At 52.3% G+C, this 22845-nt stretch overlaps 3 protein-coding genes across 3 annotated transcripts; 1 reads left to right on the forward strand and 2 right to left on the reverse strand.

Annotated features, from left to right (window-relative positions):
• The first annotated feature begins 3473 nt into the window (after window positions 1-3473).
• On the forward strand, window positions 3474-6714 carry Them6 (thioesterase superfamily member 6). The gene is made up of 2 exons (XM_027403806.2): window positions 3474-4186; window positions 5816-6714. The coding sequence occupies exons 1-2, from the start codon at window positions 3674-3676 to the stop codon at window positions 5927-5929; spliced, it is 627 nt and encodes a 208-aa protein (XP_027259607.1). The 5' UTR covers window positions 3474-3673; the 3' UTR covers window positions 5930-6714.
• Window positions 6715-9256: 2542 nt separating this feature from the next.
• Window positions 9257-10363, reverse strand: Slurp1 (secreted LY6/PLAUR domain containing 1). The gene is made up of 3 exons (XM_027403807.2): window positions 10306-10363; window positions 9839-9958; window positions 9257-9411 (listed from the first exon to the last, which is right to left on the reverse strand). The coding sequence occupies exons 1-3, from the start codon at window positions 10361-10363 to the stop codon at window positions 9257-9259; spliced, it is 333 nt and encodes a 110-aa protein (XP_027259608.1).
• Window positions 10364-15692: 5329 nt separating this feature from the next.
• Lypd2 (LY6/PLAUR domain containing 2) lies at window positions 15693-17583 on the reverse strand. The gene is made up of 3 exons (XM_027404301.2): window positions 17526-17583; window positions 16289-16408; window positions 15693-15898 (listed from the first exon to the last, which is right to left on the reverse strand). The coding sequence occupies exons 1-3, from the start codon at window positions 17581-17583 to the stop codon at window positions 15693-15695; spliced, it is 384 nt and encodes a 127-aa protein (XP_027260102.1).
• Window positions 17584-22845: the final 5262 nt, after the last annotated feature.

Here is a 22845-nt window from a genome sequence, read left to right on the forward strand (position 1 = left end):
CCAGTGGAAGGAAGTCTCAAGTTTCCATGGATAAGAGGAACCCCTAGGAAGGAGAACATTCTGCAGCTCCCTCCAGATTCAGAAAATCTACTATAAAAGACTTTGTTCTAGCTGGGCCTGGGGCCCCTACTTTAATCCCAGAGCTTGAGATGCAGAGACAGGCAAATCTCTGTGCATTTGAGGGAGGCCTGCTTGGTCTACATAGCAGTTCCAGGCCAGCCAGAGCTGCATAGCAAGGCCCTGTCTCAAAACAAAAAATCCTTTGTTCCAAGAGTTGCATGCTTCAGGAACATAGGAAATACAAGCACAAGAGTCTTGGAGCAGGCAGCCAGCTGCCCCCACCCCACACCATGCAGGAGTGTGTCCAGCCCACACTCCCGTGTTCCTACTGCTGAATCTGTGTCCATGCCATTAGAAGCTTGGGAGGGGATGTCTACAGGAGGACATGCCCACCGCTGCCATTCCTGGGAAAAACCTTTTGAAGGGAGCCTGTCTTACACCTGGGAATAGCCTGAACCCTGGGTGGGGATCTGCATGAGGACTGGTTTCTACAGCTGATGCCCCCCTCCCCCCTGCCATACCAGTTGAAATAGAAGCATGAGGAAGTTAAGGAAGTGTCAGTCTGTACCTCCCTCCACTTTGTGCCCAGCAGAGCGTTTTCCATGTGTGGCCAGTCACTGGGGCCTCATACCCCTCTCTCAGGGATTACAGCTATTTAATAAAGCTTTAAATCCCTAAATAGTGAGCAACATAACAGGCTGTGGGCTTTGGGTGACATAGGGGACACAGGGGACATAGGAGAACAGTGAAGGGCCTAGGTGTGTACGAGCTGGGCATCAGAGCTTGAGTCCCACAGTTCAGTGGTGGTAGTGAGAGCCCAGGGGCCAGTGGGACAGGGGTCATGCTGAGAATTATCCTGGCCAGAGGCTCCAGGGCTCTCTTTGAAGCTGATGCCCTCACCCTTTGTGTATGATCTCAAGCAAGAGGCATCCCTCTCAACCCTGGGATAAGGTGAGCATCCATCCAGAGCTGAGTCCAGGCTCTAGGAGGCCCTGTGTTTCAGGAGGACACCAAAGATCTGGTCTTTCAACTATTAAGAACATGGTGCAGGACTTGGGGCCAACAGCAACCACAAGGGGGTAGTGCTTAGGGTGGTACTTCTGGCAGCACAGTCTTGGGGACCTTTTGGTTGAGGCTCACTGTCTTCCCTGGAGATAGTGGAGGACAAGGCACAGTTTGCAGGACCCTGTCTGGCTCTATCTGCTCAGCAGTTATAGGGCGTCTGCTTGGTCCTGAGGGCTGTTCCTGGAATATAATATCCGGCAGTTACCTAGGCTTGGCTGGGTTCTCCTTGGCACTCCTCAACACCCTAGTGCGCCCCTCCCCCAGCATGGAGCCTGCAGGACAGCAGATTTAGATAAATAAGAGAAATAGGGAAGTTTTTGTTCTCTTAACATAGCTGGGAGAACAAAGGGCAGAGGATGCCAGAGCTGGTTCATGCAGAATGGCCATCCTCACTGGGCAGACTCCATCCACCAGGGACCAGGCCTCAGCTGCCCTTTAGCTGAGTCTCTTTCTCCCCCATGGTTGGTGCCCAAACGGTCCTGTAGGCCAAGGTCCCCAGGGACAGAGGGACAAAGGGTGTCTCACCCTACCCTGGAGACTTCTTTGCAATGAAGTTAGAGTGAGGGAAGTAGAAGGCAGAAGGTGACCCAAGGAGTAGAGGGCATCCCTGGGTGCCAAGACCAAACAAATGACCTGGCATGGGCTTCTAATAGTTGCTCTCTCATAGTTGCCTCCAGTGTAGCTCTGCTCATCTAGCAGGGCAGGGCCAGGGGAGGATGGGGCGGGGCGAGGTCCAGGACAAGTCATCCTGCTGGGGCCACCCTGTGGTCAACCCGTGCCTTGTGTTTCCCCTGGTGGCCAAAATGGTTGGCAACCTGCCTCTGGAGTTGATACCGGGCTCAAGGGCTCCAGGAGCCCTGGAAAGAGCCAAAGTCCCTGAGCGAAGCCTCTGTACCCAGCACTCGTACTCGCCTAGTGCTGGCAGAGAAAGAGGCCTATTGAACAATCCTGTAGACACCAAGGTGTGTTAGGGTGATGAGGCACTCCTCCAGTCAGAATTCAGCTGTGAGATAGACAAGCATTACTTTATTCATGAAACTACAGCGAGGGTGCTCAGATCCCTTCGAGGGGACCCTGGCAATGTGGTCTAGGCTGGGAGGGGGGAGAGAAAAATGGAAGCAGGGTGAACAGTGTGTAGAGAGCAGCCAGCAGAGAGGCTCAAAGCGAAGCAAGGTGACAGAAGCAGAGGAGGCCTGGAAGATGGGGGCTCATTCACATCTTTTCCTGTCTCAAAGGCCTGTTTACCTGTTACCCATGGCGGGTCTCTTCCCTGAAGGAATGAGACACGATGGGCAGAGTAAGTCAGAAGGCCCATTCTCTGAACAATGGACTCAAATTTAGTCTCTTCCTCCTCAGAGACTGCCATTCCCCTAGCCAGAGTGCAGACCAGGACAGGTGGGTATTTCAAATAGAAGCAATGTGTGGGAAAGATTCTGGTCATCTGAAGCTACACTGATGGCGGAGTTCCTTACCTCTTGGAGTGTCCAAGAAGACCCCGGGCATTCACTGTGCCGTAGCTCCTGTCCTCAGAAGCAAAACCAAAAAGAAAACAACTTTTCTCTGGACAGAAACCACAGCAAACCCAGCCTAGTATGGGTCAGTTGGAGTAATGTTGCCCAGGGCATCTGGAGCGCCGTCAGTCCACCCATCCTTGGGCTCCGTGTAGTCATTTACACATAGGATTATCGAAGTCCAGGAGGCTATCCAGGAGAGCCGGCCCGACCTCAAAACCTTCCCCTACCCTAAAGGAAAGGGACTGGCATTCCACAAACCATGGCCGGTTCCTTTAGCTTAGTTGATAAGTCATTTGCATTCATCCCACTCCTCTCTACACCCCACGTCTCCTCCATCTTGGATGTTATTTGCATTAAAAGAGGTAAAAGGTGGTAATTATTGGGGTGCGCTTAGGGTGAACAAGGCTTTTTGGCGGACAGGGGTGAGAACTGGGGGACAAATGTGGCTGCAGACTGGGACTGAAAGGCGCCCGAGAGACGGGATCTAATTCTCTCTACACTACAGTGAACGCACCAGGGGCTTTGCGGAAGCGGGATGCCTGGACAAGCTTGTGGGTCACGGGCAGCCTCGCAGAAACAGCACCTATAGCGAAGCAATGTCCGTTTTCCTTGCAAAGTTCCTCAGCTGCTCCGGGGAAGTTCTGGAAATCTTTGGTTATGCTCATCTGAGCTACTGGATCGCAGGAAGGAGCGAGCAGGCATCCCTGTCGCTCCTGCCCCCGCAACGCCCAGCACAGCGGCCAGGTGGCGCTATACTGCTCCGCGCGTTCCCGCCGCGCCCCGCCCCGGTAAAAGCGAAAGAGGCTCTGGCGGAAGAGCAGAACACACCACCAAGGGCGCGCGCGGGAGGTGGGATATGACCGGGTGTATGTGAGACTCCAGCAGGCGACGCTACTGCCTCCGGCGCGCCTTCCCCCGAATTGCTGGAAGAAGTGGTGCGCTCCGAGCGGTTCCCGGAGCTCCTAGGCTCCGGGGCAGGTCCGCGGCAGGCACCTGCGCACCGGGCTCCTGGGCACCGGGCGCACGCTGCCAAGATGCTGGGGCTGCTGGTGGCGTCCTTAGCCCTGGCGCTTGCCTTCTTCGCGCTGCTGGATGGCTGGTACCTGGTGCGCGTACCGTGTGCGGTTCTGCGTGCACGCCTGCTGCAGCCGCGCGTCCGCGACTTGCTGGCGGAGCAGCGGTACGTGGGCCGGGTGCTGCCGTCGGATCTGGACCTGCTGCTGCACATGAACAACGCGCGCTACCTGCGCGAGGCCGACGTAGCGCGCGCAGCGCACCTGACCCGCTGCGGTGTGCTGGGAGCGCTGCGCGACCTGGGCGCTCACAGCGTGCTGGCCGCCTCTTGCGCGCGCTATCGCCGCTCGCTGCGTCTGTTTGAGCCTTTCGAGGTGCGCACTCGCCTGCTAGGCTGGGACGACCGCGCCTTCTACCTGGAGGCGCGCTTTGTCAGCCTTCGCGACGGCTTCTTGTGCGCCTTGCTGCGCTTCCGGCAGCACGTGCTGGGCACCTCGCCGGATCGCGTAGTACAGCATTTGTGCAAGCGCAGGGTGAGCAGCCCCACCCCGATGCCCCTGCCCTGTGCAACCCCCAGCCCCCTCCCACAAGGAAGACCTCTTTGAAGTTCTGGGACTGTTTTTGTGTCGGAACACTTCATCACTTTTCCTTTGGGTCCATGCTGATGCCCCCTTGGGGTCCCCATCATCTATGAATTAAGACTATACTTCAGGCTTAACCATTTTTGAACCTTCCCAATCCCCACCTCAGGGTTTCTTCTCCCATATGAGATTCTCAGACCATGTTTCTTTACTTAGAGTTCAAGTCCTAGTTCTGTGTGGTCTAGAGTGCTGAGTCACCCTCTCTGGTCTCTGACAGGTGCCTCTTTTTGGGCATGGGATAACAGTATGGCCAGTTAGAAGCAGTTGCTGGGAATTCCAGTGGACCTGAGACCCTCTTTAGCACAACTTGCAGCTGAGAAGCCTGGGGTTGTATTGACCTCAAGAGACCACAAGCCTTGTGTCTTTCCAAGGTTAGAGGGAATAGCCCTGTACCTTCTGGGACCCAAGGTTCTTCCCCAGGGCCCACTCCTCCAGCTTGGTGGCAGAGCCAGCTCCTTCAATGTGGCAACTGTGACCCTGGAGACAGCCAGGGTAGTGATGGTTGCCAGGACAGGCTCCTGAAAGGTGCCAGGGCAGGCCCCACCTTGTCACTGCCTTAGACAGGTGTCTCTTCTAGAGCACGGAAATGACCTTACATCGGTGCTGGGGAGCTGTGTCTGAAGGGGAACACAGACTCAGATGCTGGCCATTCACCCAGGCTGCACAGAGACTGGTGGTAGACAGGCTCCCTGGCTTTCTGTCTTTGTTGAGTCATGAACTCCTAGGGGCTGGTTGGTACTGATGGGAAGAGTGCATGTGAGGGACTGGAGGTGCTGTCACAGCAATCAATGACAGTGTGGAGGAGGCACCATGCACGCAGGCAGGTATCCCAGCTCAGTTGGAGGGCTGGGAGTTTCCCTGGTTACTGGATTGTGTCTTGGGTTGGGTTGGGTCCCAGGGAGAAGCAGATATGATTCAAGACAGGCTGAGTCTGAGGTTGGGCCCTGGAATCCGAGGGGCTAGTCCAGGGCCATGTGCTAGGAAGAAGTAGCAGCGACTACAGATTGATGGCAGATTGCAACCAGAAGGGACCCAGGCTTTGGGACAGCAGTTCCCACCTGCTGTGGCACTCACCATAAGAGAGGTAAGAGCCTTTGCTCAGCCTCTACCCTTACCCCTCAGTCCTCAGAACCTATCTGCAAGGACTCACAGGAAGCAGCCTTGTCTGGCATTCCTGGAGATGTGCCTCCCTGTGTCCTGCCCCTCATCCTTTTCCAGTCAACCTCATGGGCTTTTGCCTGGTTCTGGACACAGGCCTTAAGCATGGCCCTGCTGATGAGGCCTAGCCAAAGGAGATGAGATAGAAAGAGCTAGGAGGGAGAAAATAGGTTGGAGGAAATTGGGGAGGTCCCAGGAAAGTGTCATAATGGGCGTGGTTCCTGCCAGGTCACAGGCTAGAACATGATATAAGCAGAGATCCAGAGGCAGGAGGGCCTGGATGGTTGCCCCTTTGTTATGCCTCTCCCTCAACACACAGCAGCAGTTGGCTCTCTGGAGCCTTAACTTCCTGTCCCCCTGCAGGTGGAACCCCCTGAGCTGCCAGAAGACTTGAAGCACTGGATCGCCTACAATGAGACCAGCAGCCAGCTGCTCCGTGCTGAGAGTGGGCTCAGTGACACCAGAAAGGACCAGTGACCGCCACATCTGCGCCCTCCCTGCACTGCCTATCAGCCAGTCCATTCTACAGAATGGGCCACCTGGGCTGCATTCCTAGCCAGAGTGGCCATGGACAAGCCTGGCACCTTTTACCCGCTTTGATACTCCTCTGTGCTTACCTCATCTTGGGCAGCTGTTGAGGTGAAAATTGTTGTCCTGGCCGAGCTTTGCCTCCTGGGTCCCTATAGCATGACTGTTCTAGTGTGTCCAGATGAGCAGGATCCTGGAGCAGAAGGGCCAGCACAGAGCCCAAAGTCAGGACTGTTTGTGGCCAGGCAGGCCAGAGTAGTCCTGGGTGTGGCTGGGGCCTGCACCTTACTCAGGGACAGCCAGCCCTCTTGAGGGTCACCTTATAGCAGGGAAGATAGGCCAGGACAAGCCCAGGGGCCCCTTAGAACACAGAAGGGCACGTGGAAGCTGGTCCCTGGCCAAGATTCTGACGATGCCCACCACTCTAAGAGGATGTACCCTGTCTAGCCAGGTCATCTAGGCTAGGAGTCCTAGTGTAGGGGGTCCCATGACTATGCCGAGCACCTGCCCTGTCATCTCAGGGAAGGGGACAGCTGCTTGAAGCTAGGCACTGCCTCCCTGCTACCTCTCTGGGAATTATACCTGGAGCCAGAGCCAAGAGCTTCAGTGATGCCCTGACCCTCACTTGCACCCCCTATCCCTATGCTACTATGCTTGCCTTAGTGCTGTCAAGGGGAAGCTGCAATCTGTTTTATTTAAAGAAAGCACAAGATTAAAGAGTTTAAAGGCATGTATGTTGGGGAGGCTCTCATTTCTGCAGCCTTGCCTCCCCTGCACAGACTTATCCTCTCCCTGGATGCGTCTTCGGGAAGAACATGGATGGCATAGGTACCTCTGAATTCAGGCTAAGCCTGACGAGTCATGGGATTGATGCCAAGAGTGAGCAGCCTAGAACTCCAGCTGGCCTTCCTACCTACCCCTACCCCCAGCCTTTGAACTTCGCAGCCCTAGTCACAGGTCCGGGGCCCACCTTTTCTGTTTCCTTCCTTAGAGTCCCAGGAAGTCAGCAGGAAAGTAGGGTATAGGCAGCAGGGTGAGTAGGATCCTCGGGACTTAGAGCAGATGTTTTATGGGGGTGGGCAAGGGATTAGGTCTGTGCTTTACCCAACACAGTCCAGAGGGTCTGAAAAGGAGTGGGTTAATTTTAAGTAATTACTCAGCGATGGGGTAGGGAAGAAGAGGTTGTGTTAGTAGCATACAGCTGGGAAGACCTGTCCCATACCTCTGCCTTTGCCACCTCTGGCCCTGAACCTGTAGGCACATGGGTGGCTACTCATTGTCTTCATTTCAGGGCCTTTGGGAAAAGGGTTTTTCTCTTTCAGGGCTTGGTGGAGTAGAGGGCAGGAGATGGGCAGAGAAGAAAGGGCCAAGGGCAATCTAGCATGAGGGTCCTTGGGAGGAGGTAGGGCTGTATCATAGCAGGTCTCTTGAGTACTGCTAGACTCCCACTGGGACTCCAGATAGGAAACGTTAGGGGCTTCTCTGTCTCTGCCTGCAGGGCTGGAGGGGTACATTGCGTGAACTCGGTGTTCCCTGCTTAATGACCTAGATGTGTGGTCATTCATCTGGATGTGTACATAGGTGGGTAGCTCCAAGGTCAACCATGAGGCAAGGGCTGTTGCAGTTCTCTGTTGTCACTGGGGACCAGGTAGCTAAGCTAAGCTTGTGGCTCAGCGAGCTGCCCTCTCAGGTGCTAAGCCGAAGCTTTCCTGCCTCCCTGTGGACCCAGGACTAACTAGGGTTAGGCTTGATAGTTCCCACCTCTGTGTCTCTGACAGGGTTTGAGGCAGTACCCCAGCTGTTCCACTAGGGGGAAACATCTGCCCAGTCTTCACAGTGAGCCACTAGCCCTGGCCTCTGGCCTCCAAATCCCAAAGCTCAGTGAGAGTCTGAAATTAAACAGCAGTGCAGGGGAATTGCTCCATTGGGAGGACTGCAGGTATGGAGTTAGCCCTAGAAATGGTGTTAGAGGCTGGGTGGTGATGGTGCATGTCTTAATCCCAGCACTCAGGAAGCAGAGGCAGGTGGACCTCTGAATTTGAGGCCAGCCTGGGCTACAGAGCTAGTTCCAGGACACCTAGGGCTGTTAGACAGAGAAACTGTCTCAACCAAGAAAAGAAAAGAAATGGTGTTAGCTGGTGAGTTAGGGGGGCAGGTTGGCATCATAGATGTTAGGGGGAAACGGTGCTCCACACATCTCTCAGGGGTCCTGAGGGACCCTGCCATTGTCTAAGTTACTCTCCTCCTTGCTTGCAGTCAGTTGGACAGTCTGCTACCTTTTTCACAGGGCCCAACCCAGCCAATGGGACTCCAGTGCCATGGGCCCCTTAGCTGGAGAATCCAGGAAGTGCTTAGTGATGCAGCATTCGTGCCTGGGGTTATTCAGGCCCCACAGCTGCCACATGCTTCACAGATGGCAGAGCACTGTGGAAGGGACAGCCAGAGGCTACACTGGTAAGGGAAAGTAGCAGCCACAAGGCAAGGGCTCTTGGGTACTAAGGAGCATGAGCTCCTGGCTGGGGAGTCAGCCCTTGAGTGTCCACTGTCCCCTCTGTCCTCCATCCTCAGGAGCAGCCCTGGCCACTGCCCCTGGGAGTCCTCTGGGCCCAACATGGCATTGGGTCTGGAGTAAACATTGGTTACATTTGATTTCCCAGCTGTCTCAAGGAGTGGGAAGGCCATTATAAGAGGTGGCAGGGGTGTGTGTGACAGATTTTTGGAGATGGACACCCCAAGAAGACTAGTGTAGAGAGGTTACTAAGCATCTGTCTTCCTCTAGGCCCCCCTGTTGTGTTCTTGGCAGATTTGGCAGACCACAAATTCCTGGAAGCAATGAAATCCCAACTTCAAGCTTCCTTTCTGAGACATGGTGATGTTCAGGGTGCAGGGAGATATTATTAAGAGAGGGTTTCCTGGGCTGAGGAACCTGCCCTGGACTGAGATGGGCTAGTTTGCAGAAAGAGTGACCCAGTAGGCCTTTCTCCCTCTAGTTTTATATCTCTTCATCTGAGATACGAATGAGGGTCAGGAGCCTGGAACATGCCAGAACACAGCCTGTCTTCCCTGCAGTCTAGCTCTTTATATTCCCAGTGCCCAGCAAGGACAGGAGCCCCTTCGCCCTTGGCTTATTTTATTTTCCACAATTTGAGGGGAAAGCATGGGTGACCTGAGGCCCAGCGAGCTCTGCTCTCAGAGCCGTGCAGGCAGAGATGACTGCAGGATGCACCAGGCCCTGCCAGGAGAATAGATATAAGAGGAATGAGGCTCCTTGTGTGGCTAGAGGCCTGTCACCAAGCCTGGATCCCCTGAGTTGCAGAGGTCACGGAAGCAACAGTAGACAGGGTGGGCAACCCCAATGCCGTCAGGGTCGGTGGCCAGGCAGGAACTGGAGCAGGAGCGGGTCACCATAGGACTGTGGTTGAATGGGAACTCTGTAGGATGGGCAGATGTCAGAGCCAGAACCCACTACAGCTTCTGTCTCTCTGCAAACCCTTCCCATATCATTCTACCTTCTCAAATCCCTCCTGCAACCCACACCCCAGATCTGCCCAACCCTCAGCTGTGGCACATCTGCAAAGCATGTGCACTCCCAGCTCCTGAGTGGGGGCTCTAGCCCAAGTCACAGTAGCAAACACTGACAGCCATCCCCACCCCCTATCCACACACTACTATCTCAGTGCAGGTGCTTAAGGGCTGTCCCTCTACATGCACACACTGACACACAAGCACACATCATCCTGCCCCTCTGCCTCCTAGGCTGAATAGAACAATGGTGGATGAAAAGAAGCATGGGGTTGGGGGCAGGAGGTAAACCTGACCCCAAGTGTACCCTCAACCCTTGCCTTTGCCCAGCCTTACCTGCTTCCACTGTCTCCAGTACAGTCTTACAGGCTGTATCTTCCAGCTTGCACTGAGCAATATTCTTGCAGGCATTAATGGCTGTGGGCTGCTCACAGGTATAGCACCTGAAGGCTTCACCTATCAAGTGTTGGAGGCAGGCACAGTCTCACCACCTAGCTCCAGGGACCCATAGTGGAACCAGGTAGATGTGAGTGAAAGTGACCTCTTGAGATTCAAGACCCAGATGACTGACTGACAGACTCGAACACCATGTCTACCATCCAAGTCTGTCTCCCTCCCTGGAAAACAGGGCCATGGCCACGACTCCTGTCCCAGGACACAGTTGAGATCTAAAACCCAAAAGGCTCACCAAGGATCCAGAGGATGCCTTGGCTATAAAGCCTCCCAACACCTTTCATTAGGAGATGGGGTAAACTGAGGCCCACAGCAGACTCCCCCTGTTAGTCTCACTCCCAGCCACTCACCAGAGCCCATGTTCCAGGCTGCCAAGAGCAGCAGCCACATGGCCCAGCGAAAGGCCATTCTTCAGTCCTCAGGAGCTGGGAGCCTGGCTGATTTCATGTTTGAGGATTTATACTCAGCCTCCGGCTTCGGCTCCTGGGTGTTGTCAGGACCAGTGTGACTCAGTAGGGTGGCACAAGGCTGGGGATGTGGGTGGTTGATGGGAGCCATCATCACTTGCCATCCTGGGGTGGGGCTGCTCCACGGACATCTGGGGAGTCCCTGTCGGGAGCCCTGGTCCTACTTCTGCTGGCACACCTCCAGTACTAGACCCAGCCCTGCTGTCCCAAAAATGAGGAAGGCTTTTAGAGCTTGGCTCAACTGGCTCTCTAATGAGCCCCTTGCCTCAACTATGTCTGAGTGAATCTAATAAGCCAGATAGCCCCAGTCCTGAGGACTATACAGGAACTGCATCCCCATTTGCCTAGCCAGAGCCCAAGACTGATCTATGTACCCACAAAGTAGAGGCTGAGCCAGTATAGAAAGGGGGAGTGCCTGGTGAGGAGTAGGTGCTATGAGGGTGGATGGAAGTGGATATGAGGCATTAGACTGATGACAACTGCCAGACCCCCAACCATTAATGAATGGCTTTTCAATCAAGCTTGAGCTTCTTGCTTTAGTCCTGGCAACAGACTACCCTCAGGACTCCTGAACTGACAGTCTCTCTTGACTTCCTATGCCTTTTCCTGTAGTGGGCACACTGGCTATTTTTCTATGCCATAAGGACTATCTAGGCCTTCATCCTCCCCAGCCCTCCCCAGCTGAGGTCTCATTTTTTTCTCAGTTCTCCAAGGTTCTAATGTGTGGCCATGTGGGTGGGTAGGGGACAGGAAAATGAAGGAGGGAAAAAACGGCAAAAAGACAGGTGGATGGATGGATGGGTGGATGGTTGGATGTTGGGGTGGATGGGTGGAAGATGAGTGATAGACGGACAAGTATATGGACAGAAGCACGGTGAATGGATGATGAACTGCATGTATGGATAGATGGATAATACTTAGCTAAAAATAAGTGATGATAGATGGGTGACTACATAGGTGGGTCGGCAGCCTACATGTGTGTCTTTGTCAGGAGCTGGTAAGTGGGCCACCTGTTACAGACTGTGACAGCAGAGTTATAGCCTAATCTTGCGACAGAGTGGGAGTCAAGAAGGAGCGTTGGCCCAGGTGCCTAGGAGACATGGGTTTTTCTCGTGGCCTTTCAGCTTTTTCTATGTGTGGCCTTGGGATGCCCCCCTTGTCTTTCCAGACCTTGGTTTCCCATTTATGAGGTTGCTAGGGCAGAAGTGACCTGGCACTGTAGGGTGAGGCCATTGTACAAGGTTTGCATGAAAGTAAGGAGAAGGTGTGGCTAGCAGAGGGAGCGACTGCAGTTCCTACAAGTTAAATAGTGGGACTACTCATCCCTGGGGCTCTGTCCACAGACCACACCCAGAGGATGGGAGATGAGCCAGAGAATGTCTGATTCTGAAGTCTGGGAGACTGAGTCTAGATCTTGCCTGCTGGGTGACCTAGGCCTGCTCACTGGGCATCCACTCTGGTCTCCCATTCTTTCATCTGTAAATGGGCAGATGAGCATCCACTGTACCTTGCTCAGCAGAAGTGGGTTTTTATGGCCCTGTAAGGCCCTTTGTACCTCAGTGCAGGTGAACTTGGAGCCCAGGGCTGGAGAGAGAGAGTTGATGAACAGTACAGGCTTGTGTATTAAGAACAGGAGATCCTGACATGAGGCTGATGCAAGGCTGCCTGAAGGGCCTGCTTGTCCTGGCTTTGGAAAGGAGGGGTGACCTCACAGGTAGGGGAGGTGCTGGGTGGAGCAGCAGCTAGGAGAGGGGACACAGCATTCTTGTGGGGGATCATGCCACTCCTCTAGCCCCCATTGGTAGGGTTGGGAAGGCAGCATTGTGTCTGGGTCAACACTGCTGGGCAGGGTAGAATTTATGCCCTTGTTTGGCAGCTTCTTTATGTAAGTTCACACCCTCTTCCTTGGTCCCAGGTGTAGAACCTGGAGACCAGGTTTGAACTCAGCATAGGATAGTGTGAGACTTGGAGGGCTAACTCACCCTTCTGAGCCTGGGAAAGAGATTCTCCATGAACCTGAGTGCTGCAGATGCTGTGATGTGGCCCTGGGCCAGTCATTTCTCCTCTCTGAGCCAGTCTAATCTTTAAATTGGAATGATGACAGTCCTAGCCCTTGGGGTTGCTAGGATGCTGAAATGAGGGAATGTGTGTAAAACCTGCCCAGGCCAACCAAGACTGCCTGAAGAAACCAACAGAGGCTCTGACAAGATTCCCCCAAATTGTCTCTTGCACCTGCTCTGACAGGGACCTCTAGGTCTCTCTTCAGGTCTGTACAGGCACCCGAGGCAATCTCCAGCTTTTATGAAAGCTGGAACCATGGGCCACTGCTTGTTCCCTCCAATCCAGATGGCCATTGTCCAGCTCTAGCCGTCTGCCAGATCATCCTGTCTGTTTCTGGGAGTCTGGCTCCTCTTCCTTGACTGCACCCTCTACCTTCCACTGAAAGGCACTGGCTAAAATGCAAATCACACCACTTGCTACTCTTCTCAGAAACTTCTCCTGGATTTCTATTGCCTTAAGGGCAGAATGCTCCACCCCTTGGTATGTGATGCTTGCCCTTCCTGCCTCCTGCTGGAGTATCAACATTGCAGGTGGAGGAACATTTTTCCATTGCTTTAGGTCCCTTCCCACTTCCAACCCAAGCCTGGCCATGCTGACTGTTGAGGGCATTTGCTGGAGGAGGAAAGGAGGGATGGAAAAGAGGTGAATGGATAGATGGACAATAGAATAGATAGATGGTATGAGAGGATAGATGGATGAGTGGGAGATGAAGAAAATGGTGGGTGACTGGGTAAATGGATGAATGTTTGAAAAGATAGAGAATGGATGGGTAAATGGATGGGTGGACAGTGGACAGATGATAGGTAAGATGGATGGGGTGGGCAAGTAGATGAATAGATTAAAGGATGGGTAGCCACCAGGCATGGTGGTACTTGAAAAGTGGAAGCCAGAGGGTCAAGAGTTCAAAGCATCTTCATCCACAAAAGTGAGTTTGAACCATACTGGTCTGCATGAAATCCTGCCTCAAAAAGTGATGGGTAGGTAAAATAATGGAGAACTGATGGGTGTATGGATGAGAGGATGATGGGTAGATGATAGGAGAGTTGGATGGAAAGATTTGTTGTGGTTAAATGTATGGATAGGTGGGTAGACAAGATGATGGATGAATGGACAGATGGAATGATGAGTGAATTAGAAGATATAAAATGGATGGAAATCAATGAATAATAGAACAGATGGATGGATGGATGGATGGGGTGGTAGGTAGAGGGATAAAAGGGTGGATGGATGAATGATGGGGTTTGTGTACAATTAAGTCAGGGGTTTGTTATTTCTTCCAAAAAGATCTATGATATTGCTATCTATAGCCCAACCTAGACCTCAGACTGCCCTTTCCTCAAGGTAAAAATGGCTTTTCTTGTAGCCCTTTGTAGAACGCAGTTGTCACAGGCCTGGAAACCCCAGGAATGAAGAACTCACCTCCTTTTAGGACCACCCTGTGCTCCCCAAAACAAATCTGTCTCTGAACATATTGTTTGGGAACTTAAATTTAGTTCTCTGTTCAGGACAAGAGCAAGGCTGGGAATGTAGAGAGGTTGTTGGTTAGTTCTGATTTCAAAACCAGAAGGATGGTGTTGGGTGTGTGTTCTGAAGGTGTTAGGCCTCAGGAAAGGGTTGGAACTTACCATATCAACTAGCCCTGTGTTGGAGTAGACCACTGGACACCCAAATTGCTTTTCCTTCCTTGCTTGGAGCTGAATCTTCATCCAGCTGAAGTTAGAGGCCCTCAAACTATCAGACCGTTAGGCTAAACTCTGCCCTATCTTCTTCCTACTGATTGATAAACTTCCTGGATTGCACATTGGTCAGGCCCTTGGTAAGGATGGGCCCTGCTGAAGCACCCCACTTCTGACCAGTGATGTGGAGAGGTGGCCCGCCGACAGACTCAGTTTTAGCTAGTCCAAAGACAGGGACGAGTCTCTGGAAGAGAGGCTCACAGCCAACGAGACTGAGGTCAAAGAATGTTATGGGTTCCACATAAGCTATACCTGGGCAAAAGCTGCAAACTAAACCCCTTCTATGGTGACACACTGGGTCCTGATTGTGGTCACAGACAAAACTGACCCTAGTTTTAGGCTGCTTCCTGATCCCTGGGACTTAATCTCTGGTCATAGACTGAGTCTTGCTCTATGGTCATAAACCGAGCTCTGCTCTCTGGTCATAGACAGCCCAAATCTCTTATCACAGGCAGGCCTTGTCCTCAGCCTCTGTGGTGGCCTGTGGAGTGGCTGTCCATGTTATACAAGAAAAGTTAGGTGAGAAAATGTGATGTGATAACAGGACAATGCCCCCCACCCTGTTGACAAAGTCAGAACTCAGAATCACACACACAGATGTGGGTATCCAAGCTAGCACAAGAATTGTAGATTTTCATTATTAATATTCTAGAAGTCTACTCATTCTCCCTTCAGAGGCCTACAGACAGAGATCTATAATGCTTGGGATTGATTGTACCCCAAGACTTGTGGTGGGCCTCACTAGACTGTGGGAGCCCTGACCTCGGAAGCTGGCTCAAGACTGAAGAGCTCCACATGAGGCAAGAATGTAGACCCCCCAAGTCCCAAGGACAGGGAGCCTCATGTCCAGGTTTGGAGTGTCCTCAATGGCACTGGCCATGGGACCCTAGCCTGGGACCAGAGCTACCTTTGGAGGTTATGACCAAGAGGAAGATCCCTGGATCCAGGGTCAAAGATTGGGGCAATAATGGAAGCAAGACTAACTGAAGATGCTATCAGCTGAGTGAGGGGCTCACTCCTACAGAGTCCCAGAAAAGGGAAAGTAAGCAAGGTGATGCCAGTGAGGGGCAGCAAAGACATCTGCAGGTCAGGGAGGAGAGAGGTGGGTTCCATCAGGAGAGGCGGAGTCTAGTCTTTCTGGTGAGCTTCTTCTCTAGTCCAGCCTCTGCCCACTTATCAAGCTTCCCCACAGGCCCTAAGGCCCAGAAGGCAGCAATTACCTGGTTGACATGGGTGTCCCAGGCCTGGTGACTGTCCTTGCTTATCATTTTAAACTTTAGGAGAAAGGAGAGAAGAACAGGGATAGAGATGGAGTCAGAGATGTAACAAGGAAGACCCTCTCCCTGCCCATAAGGCAGGTCAGTACCCAGGAAGAAGACTCAAGAGGCTGATGCAAGTGGCCATTGTACTTCTTCAAGTCATCAGGGAACTGGACTGTCAGGGATAAAAGGGAAGAACAAGATGACCATGGCTTTACAGCAGGTGTTCCAAGATAAAGATAAGTGCTGGGGCAAGGACCAGGCCCCCAGGACTGCCCAGGTTGGGTGCTCCATCCATGTTGCATAGGTCAGAATTGCAGCAGGACACTGGCCGAGTTAACCCAATGCCATCCACGTCTGAGGGCTCACACTTGCTGGCACAGGACTTGGTCACCGTGGAGTCCCCCAAGAAGGGAAACACTGTAGGATGCAGAAGTGTCCACCAGAAAGATCAGTCCTTTACTGACTCCATACCCCAACCCCAGGGGCCACCCATGCTGGGTTCACCCACCCCACTGGCCTTTCACCAGGACCACAGGTGCCTGTGACATACAAAGGACATCTATGGCATTGGTCTGGAGGGTGATTTGTACATAAATTGTAAAACCCAAGCTGTAAGACAGCCAACCCTTCCCAGAGGATTCCAACAAACTACAAGTGTCTCCCATCATGAGGGGAGAAGGGAAAAGAGGGAGGCCTGATGGCTGGGAAATGGTGGAAGACTGTGTGGAAGCCCAGTGGGCCAAGATCACTGGTCTGGAGGGGCTATGACCCTGGACCTCAGTTCTGTCCCACCCAGAGCCTACTGACCAATCTCCCGGGAATAGAGCGTGGTCTTGCACATGGTATCATTGATGTGGCAGGTGGTGATGGCGACACAGTTGGACACACTCACAGGATCCTGACACGTATAGCACTGTAAGGCCATAGCTGGGAAAGAGGTGACAAGAGGACAGTGAATGGGCCAGAACCCATCTGCTGGTAATGCCCAGCTCTGCCATGGAGGCTTAGTATAAGGAGACAAGGACATTAGCCAAGGGGCCAGCTGCTCACTGACCAAGCCCAGGGATGATACCATGACCACTGAGCTAGGTCTTACAGAATGTGCCCCTGGAAGAATGGGCTCAGTCTGGGGCCAGGATGAGGCCAGCTAGTTTGGAATGATCATCAACACACACACACACACACACACACACACACACACACACAAACACGCACGCACGCACACACACACACACACACACACACACACACACACACACACACACACACACACACACAGAGCCACAGGCCAGTTTCAAGCAGACATGGTTAAGGCAGGTGCCCTTCTACTTCCTCATCGTCAACTGCTCTTTCTGTTGCAGTGCCACCTGTCCTGGGATCAGGCAAACAGGTCCTTGGAGCACTGGGTGGGAGCTACACCTAGGTTCTCACAGGTGCCAGCGTGGCAAATGTGTCCTCTCTCAGGGGAGGAGTGCAGGTATAGAGCCTGACACTTCATCTTGCCCTCATCCCAGCAGCCCCAGTATGTTTGACTGTCTCCAACTGGTCTAAACAATCCCGGATTCACAGAAAAGTCACCTCCCCACTCCACAGTCACTTGGTAGTGCTTCTGCCTCTGGCCAACTCAGTCTCTAGAAATGTATAGGACCGCCTGGCTGACGTCCATATCACGGAGCACCTAACTGGTTGCATGTCAACATCATGTAGCTACCACATATTCTCTTAAACCCTGAGTCCAGTGGTCACCCCATCTCTGGACATTCCTGGTCCCCTTTCTCCCTCTACATCTCCAATGTACACAGCACCCCAGGCACTCTGCTCCAGTGTCCCAGATTTCCCTACTCCCCCAGCTCAAAGACCTTCCCTAGAAAACATGCTAAGACTCTGTAGCCCCAGCTGGCACCTAGGACTTTGCTGATGGCTTCTGTCTGTCTGTCCGGTCCCAGCTTTGCCTTCTTCCTCTCTGAATCCCCCCCCCAGGTACTCTCTGAAGCCAGTCCCAAGAAACACCAACCCTGCTGCCCCCACACTCCCCTATGCTCACCAAGCTCCCCGCAGGTGGCCAATACCAGTGCCAACAGCACCATCCAGGTCCCCTGCATAGTCCCAGTGTTCACTCTGGTCTGCCAGGTGGGGATGCTGGAATGCCTACAATGGTGGTCTGACCGGTTGGCAAGGGATTAGAAAGGGATAGGATTTCTGGAGGGCCGGCCCTGCCTCCTCACCAACACCCCATTCTCAGGGGCACTCCTCAGGCTCCTTCCAGACCATACCCAGCCCCCCTCAAACTGTTCTTCCATCCCTTCCTGACCCTGGGGCTGCTTTCCTCTCCCATTGGGGGCCCTTCCACACCACCCCTGCAAACTCCTAGCCAAGGGGATCTTCCAGATTTCTCCTTCTGGGACAGGTCAGGGGTCTCCAGGCTGCACAGAATGGGATGGTGGGGTTGAGTTCTCCTGCCCACTTCCAGCTATCTTAAAGACCCTTTACCGTGTGTCCAGCTACTGTCTGCAGAGCAGAGCAATGGCCAGGCTGCTCTGGGCCAGAATCTTTCCAAGGTGATCTTGGCCCTCCCACTCCTCCAAAGTAGTCAGTGAGAAGATGGGGTGTGCTGAATTGCCACTGACAACCAGTCCAGAGTTTGCTCAAAGGCTTAAGGAACAAAGGCAGAACTTGCCTGATCAACAGAAAGGTTTCTGAAGGAAGGGTGCAATGGGAAGGGCCAAAGGTGGCTTTAAGTACTATTCCATGTTTCCTGGAGGGTCATCCACTCTGGGCTTGTCTGTACACCTCTATCTCAAATGTCCCATGGGTTGATCTCAGGCAGGAGTTCCCTGGGCCCACCTACCTCCCTCTACCTCCCTTCACTAAAACTCCAACTAAAGTTGGAGCAGTGGTTTTCAGCCTGTGGCTAGCCACCCCTTTAACAAACCTCTAGTTCCAAAAATATTTACACTACAAGTCATAATAATAGCAAAATTACAATAGTATGAAGTTGCAATGAAAATAATTTTATGGTCGGGAGGTCAGCACAACATGAGAAACTGTATTAAAGGGTCAGAGTCATGGCATTAGGAAGGTTGAGAACCACTGGGTTAGAGGAAAGGAAGTTTCTCCTCTCTCTCTCTCTCTCTCTCTCTCTCTCTCTCTCTCTCTCTCTCTGTGTGTGTGTGTGTGTGTGTGTGTCTTTCTGTGTGTCTGTGTCTATGTGTCTGTGTGGTGTCCTTGCCCCCAGATAGGAGGCTGTGACAGGGATCCCCATGGCCTGGCAGCACTAGCTCCCTGATTCCCCATAGGCATCTCCAAAGAGGATCCTATCTCAGTTGAAAAGCATAGGGGTGGAGGCACAGCAGCCAGATTCTTTGCTAGTGGTCAAGGCCACACTGTTGTTGGGCCTTCCAGGAGACTTGTGGACATCCAAACCTCACTCCTGTCCTGGCTTTACTCTTGCTGTACAACAGCAAGGGGTGCCCATTCTTGCCTCTTCCCTGCCCTTCCAGTTGAAGTGATCGTTGTGAGTCTCCATCTTAGTCCTTTTATGGTCCCGGGGATTTCTGCTAAGCAGTTCCACTGAAGTCTAGCTTCACCCTGCATAGGAGATCCTCATTTGCCTAGGCATGAACCAACCACTGGACTTTCCAAGCCTAGCATGAGTCAGAGAATTGGCCTACCAACTGTATTTTTCCTCATGACAGTTCTGGAGGAACAGAGTGCTAATTAATTTTAGTGTGGATAAAGAAACTAGGTTCCGAGAAGCTAATTGACTAAGACAAGGTCACCTAGCAAGCCAGGCAGCATCCCAAGCCTGTCTGATTTTGCAAATCATTCACCACACATGGCCATGACCACACAGCATTAGGCACAGATGTGCTGAAGTTAACTGGATTACAAAGCCTACTCGATGCCCAAGTGTCCTTAGGTCGAACCCAGTCCCTCCACCACACCCAGCTCAGCTCAGCTCCTTCCTGTCCTCAGGCCCAGGGGCCCCACCTCTGTCTCACCCCCTGGAATATACCTGTCCCCTAGGCATCACTGTCCCTAGAGTTTCCACCATTGCATTGGGAGACCCAGGCTGTACTTGGGAAACTTCCATCATGGGGCAGGGAGGAATGTAGCTCAGCCAGGGTCTGGGCTGGCTCTGTCTGGGAGGCCTCTGTTCTGAGAGGCCCACACCCTTCCCTTCTCAATTCCAGGAACCTTTGGCTCAAAGCTTAATGCATGACTAGGGTCAAGTCTCACAGTGTAACCTGATCAAGACTCAGAGTATAAAGGGATCAGGGCTCAGAGCCTGTGACCAGGGTCAGGGCTCAGAATATGATCCGAGTGAAAACTCATAGTATGACCAGGATCAAGATCAGGGCTCAGTATTCAACCATGGTTGGGGCTCAGAGTGTGAACAAGATCAGGTCTCAGAGTGTAGCCAGGAATAAGGCAAGGTGATTGGGATCAGGGGTTAGTATATAACCAGGATCAGTTCAGAGTATGACTGGGGTCAAGTCTTATGTATGTCTGGGCTTCAAGCTCAAAGGGTGACTGTGGAGAACCTCCACAGCACTGCTACTATGCTAGGACATTGTAGGTTTTCTTCTGGGGCTACTGACATTGAGAAGTCATGCTGGAACTGTGACTCAGTCATATTCCACCTTTTTGCCCCTCTCACACTGCACAGCCACTGATTTTCTAGGCATACCCAGACTCTGCAGGGGAGACACCTCCCTCTGGCTGCAGCACTAAAGAAATGTGCTTGATTGGTGCGTGAGAAGAAGCCCTTGAGCAGGGACTCTGCATGGATTCCTGCCACTGCCTCTCAAGGTAATGGATATCAGCCCCAGAGACCTGGCTTAGATGTCTGGGAAAGGGAGCCGTGGTTACCTCCCGGATCCCAGGACAAGCTATGGAGAGAGGGGGGTCTGTCTGGATAGGTGACCTCCCAAGTTCAGGAGAGCCCTGACTCTGCCTTCTCTGTCTGCACTGAATGTTGTGGATCTTCCTTCATCCTCTCACGCCATCTCCCAGGGAGCATCCATAAACACCGTAAGCACGAGAGCAGGTCATGCCAGGGCAGTTTGTAATCCTATACCCCACCCACAGCCACTCAGGATTATTCTGGCCATGCTCAGCCTCAACCCAGAATGTTCCATTAAGGGAACAATACCTACATGCCTTCCTCCCCGGCTAGCCATGGGTCCTCTCCCTGCAGCCAGGCTCTTCTGACCTTGGAAGGCCAAAGGGCTCTTATTCTTCTGTGCCCCACAAAGGGGCATCCAGGAGAGCAGACAAGTAGCTCTTTTTGCTGTTGTTTTGTTTTGTTTTGTTTTGTTTTGTTTTGTTTCTCAAGACAGGCTTTCTCTGTGTAGCCCTGGCTGTCCTGGAATTCACTCTGTAGACCAGGCTGGCCTTGAACTCAGAGATCCAACTGCCTCTGCCTCCTGAGTGCTGGGATTAAAGGTGTTCACCACCACTACCTGGCCAGATGAGTGGCTCTTAAAATTCCCACACCAAAAAGAAGTGAACTCACAAACAGGACCCAGGACAGTACTCTGGAAAGAGGCCACTGTACTCTGTTCCTCCAGGATCTTTCTAGGAGGATGCTGGTATGCATGAGCCCCTGTGCACCAGCTTTGGGACCCATGAGTATTAGATATTCACAGTTTCATCCTTAAAGGGAGGCAGTAGACATCTCTGTACCTTTTTACCCACTAGCCAGATGTCAGAAGAATGTTTCTAGAAGGGCAGAGTCTGGTCTCAGGGGAACTAGAAACGTCCCTCCTCACTGTCCCTGGAATCATAAGCCACCTTAGTCTTCACTGCCTTAGTGCACCTTTCCAGGAGGCACCCAGGAAGATAAACATGGCGGTAATTGTGGTCTAACTGAAGCCCTTCCCAAAGGACCTATGTGTGGAGTCCTCAGAAGAAATCATTAAAGATCACCCCACATTCAGACATCTTTAGACTCCGAAACTGCACTTCAGCCTGCTAGATAGTCCCTCTCCTGAAAGTCTGCCTTGAAGCCTCTGATTTTGCAAATTAGTCATCCTGCATTGACATGGCCACCCAGCAGTGGGCACAGATGAACTGAAGCTAGCTGGGTTAGACAAGAGACACATGTAGTAGCTTCTCCCCTTGCCAGGGAATTTGTGTTAGTGGCCACACCCCTTTGGGCGTGGCTTCGGGTGCGTATGTGACTGCAAGGTGGAGAAACGTGGAGGAGGGCACTCTCTCTTTAGGGTTGCGGATCTTGTCAGAACGGCAGAGACCGCGTCTTCTGGAGCAGGAACGCAGCGGCGGTCCTTACTATTATCTGTGTAAGTTGTTTCCCAATAAAACACCCATTTATCATTTCTCATTGCTACCCCACCTTCAGACACAGGTGTCTAAAGAAGCAGTATCCGGCAGACTTCAGGCTACTTCCGAGTCTGCCCATTTCCCTCCGAGGAGTAGCACCGGAGGCCACCTCCCACATGCCTCGCCCCAGTATCGTTCATGGACGCTCTTTAGTGCCTGTGTCATAGCCTTGATACTAAGTGTGATGAAGCTCTCTCCTTTCTCCCTACCTCAGCACCCCTCTTTTCTTGGGCTCTCTGTGTGAGTCCTCTGATCATTTCCTGTGGCACTGCCCTGTGGGCACACATAGAGTGTTTCTTGGCATGTAGGACAAATGTTTCCTTCTTCTTCTGCCTTTCAGTTTTGCTAACAGACCCCTTTTGCATAACACAGGCTGGCCTGAACCTTCAGTCCCAGACTCCCAAGTACTAGGAAGCTTCTGTGTGTATATTTTACAGATTCTTTTTTTTTTTTTTGTAGATTTTTTTATTAGTTCAAATTAGGAACAAGCTTGCTTCACATGTCAATCCCTTCTCCCTCTCCCTCCCCTCCCTCACTCTTCTCCCTTCCACTGACCAACCCCCCCCCGTATTTTACAGATTCTTATGTAGTAATTAATGATTAAAAATTTATATTTTGCATCTTGTTTATCTTTTTCTTTTTCTTTGTCTTTGTTTTTGTTTTTTTGAGACAATGTGTAGCCCCGGATGTCCTAGGACTCACTCCGTAGATCAGGGATTCTTCTGGGATTAAAGGTGTGTGCCACCACTGCCTGGCTATCTTTTCTTTTTAATTTTCAGTGGCTTTATTGACTATACCTCATGTACTTGGCAGCTCACACATTTCCGACTGTATCAGTTGTTGATTGTGGTGATGCCCACCTGTAATCTCTGCATTTTGGTGCCTGAGAAATGATTGCCAGGGGTTCAAGGCCAGCCTGGGATATGTAGTGGCATGCTGGAGAGAAAGGGTTGGGGGAGATCCCACTACTGAGCTCAGTAGTTTAGACATAGCCATAGACATCTGCATCTAGTTGGGTT

Source organism: Cricetulus griseus, chromosome 2 (genome assembly GCF_003668045.3).
Source record: "Cricetulus griseus strain 17A/GY chromosome 2, alternate assembly CriGri-PICRH-1.0, whole genome shotgun sequence".
In the NCBI taxonomy this organism is placed as follows: Eukaryota; Metazoa; Chordata; class Mammalia; order Rodentia; family Cricetidae; genus Cricetulus; species Cricetulus griseus.

Excerpts from the sequence above, each read along its gene's own strand:
- Lypd2 (XM_027404301.2), bottom strand. The coding sequence starts at position 17,583 with ATGCAGGGGACCTGGATGGTGCTGTTGGCACTGGTATTGGCCACCTGC. Across the intron at positions 16,409-17,525 it reads GGCCACCTGCGGGGAGCTTG|CTATGGCCTTACAGTGCTAT; the intron begins GTGAGCATAGGG and ends CCTCTTTCCCAG. Across the intron at positions 15,899-16,288 it reads GCTCTATTCCCGGGAGATTG|TGTTTCCCTTCTTGGGGGAC; the intron begins GTCAGTAGGCTC and ends TGCATCCTACAG.
- Slurp1 (XM_027403807.2), bottom strand. The coding sequence starts at position 10,363 with ATGGCCTTTCGCTGGGCCATGTGGCTGCTGCTCTTGGCAGCCTGGAAC. Across the intron at positions 9,959-10,305 it reads AGCCTGGAACATGGGCTCTG|GTGAAGCCTTCAGGTGCTAT; the intron begins GTGAGTGGCTGG and ends AACACTTGATAG. Across the intron at positions 9,412-9,838 it reads ACTGGAGACAGTGGAAGCAG|AGTTCCCATTCAACCACAGT; the intron begins GTAAGGCTGGGC and ends CCCATCCTACAG.
- Them6 (XM_027403806.2), top strand. The coding sequence starts at position 3,674 with ATGCTGGGGCTGCTGGTGGCGTCCTTAGCCCTGGCGCTTGCCTTCTTC. Across the intron at positions 4,187-5,815 it reads AGCATTTGTGCAAGCGCAGG|GTGGAACCCCCTGAGCTGCC; the intron begins GTGAGCAGCCCC and ends GTCCCCCTGCAG.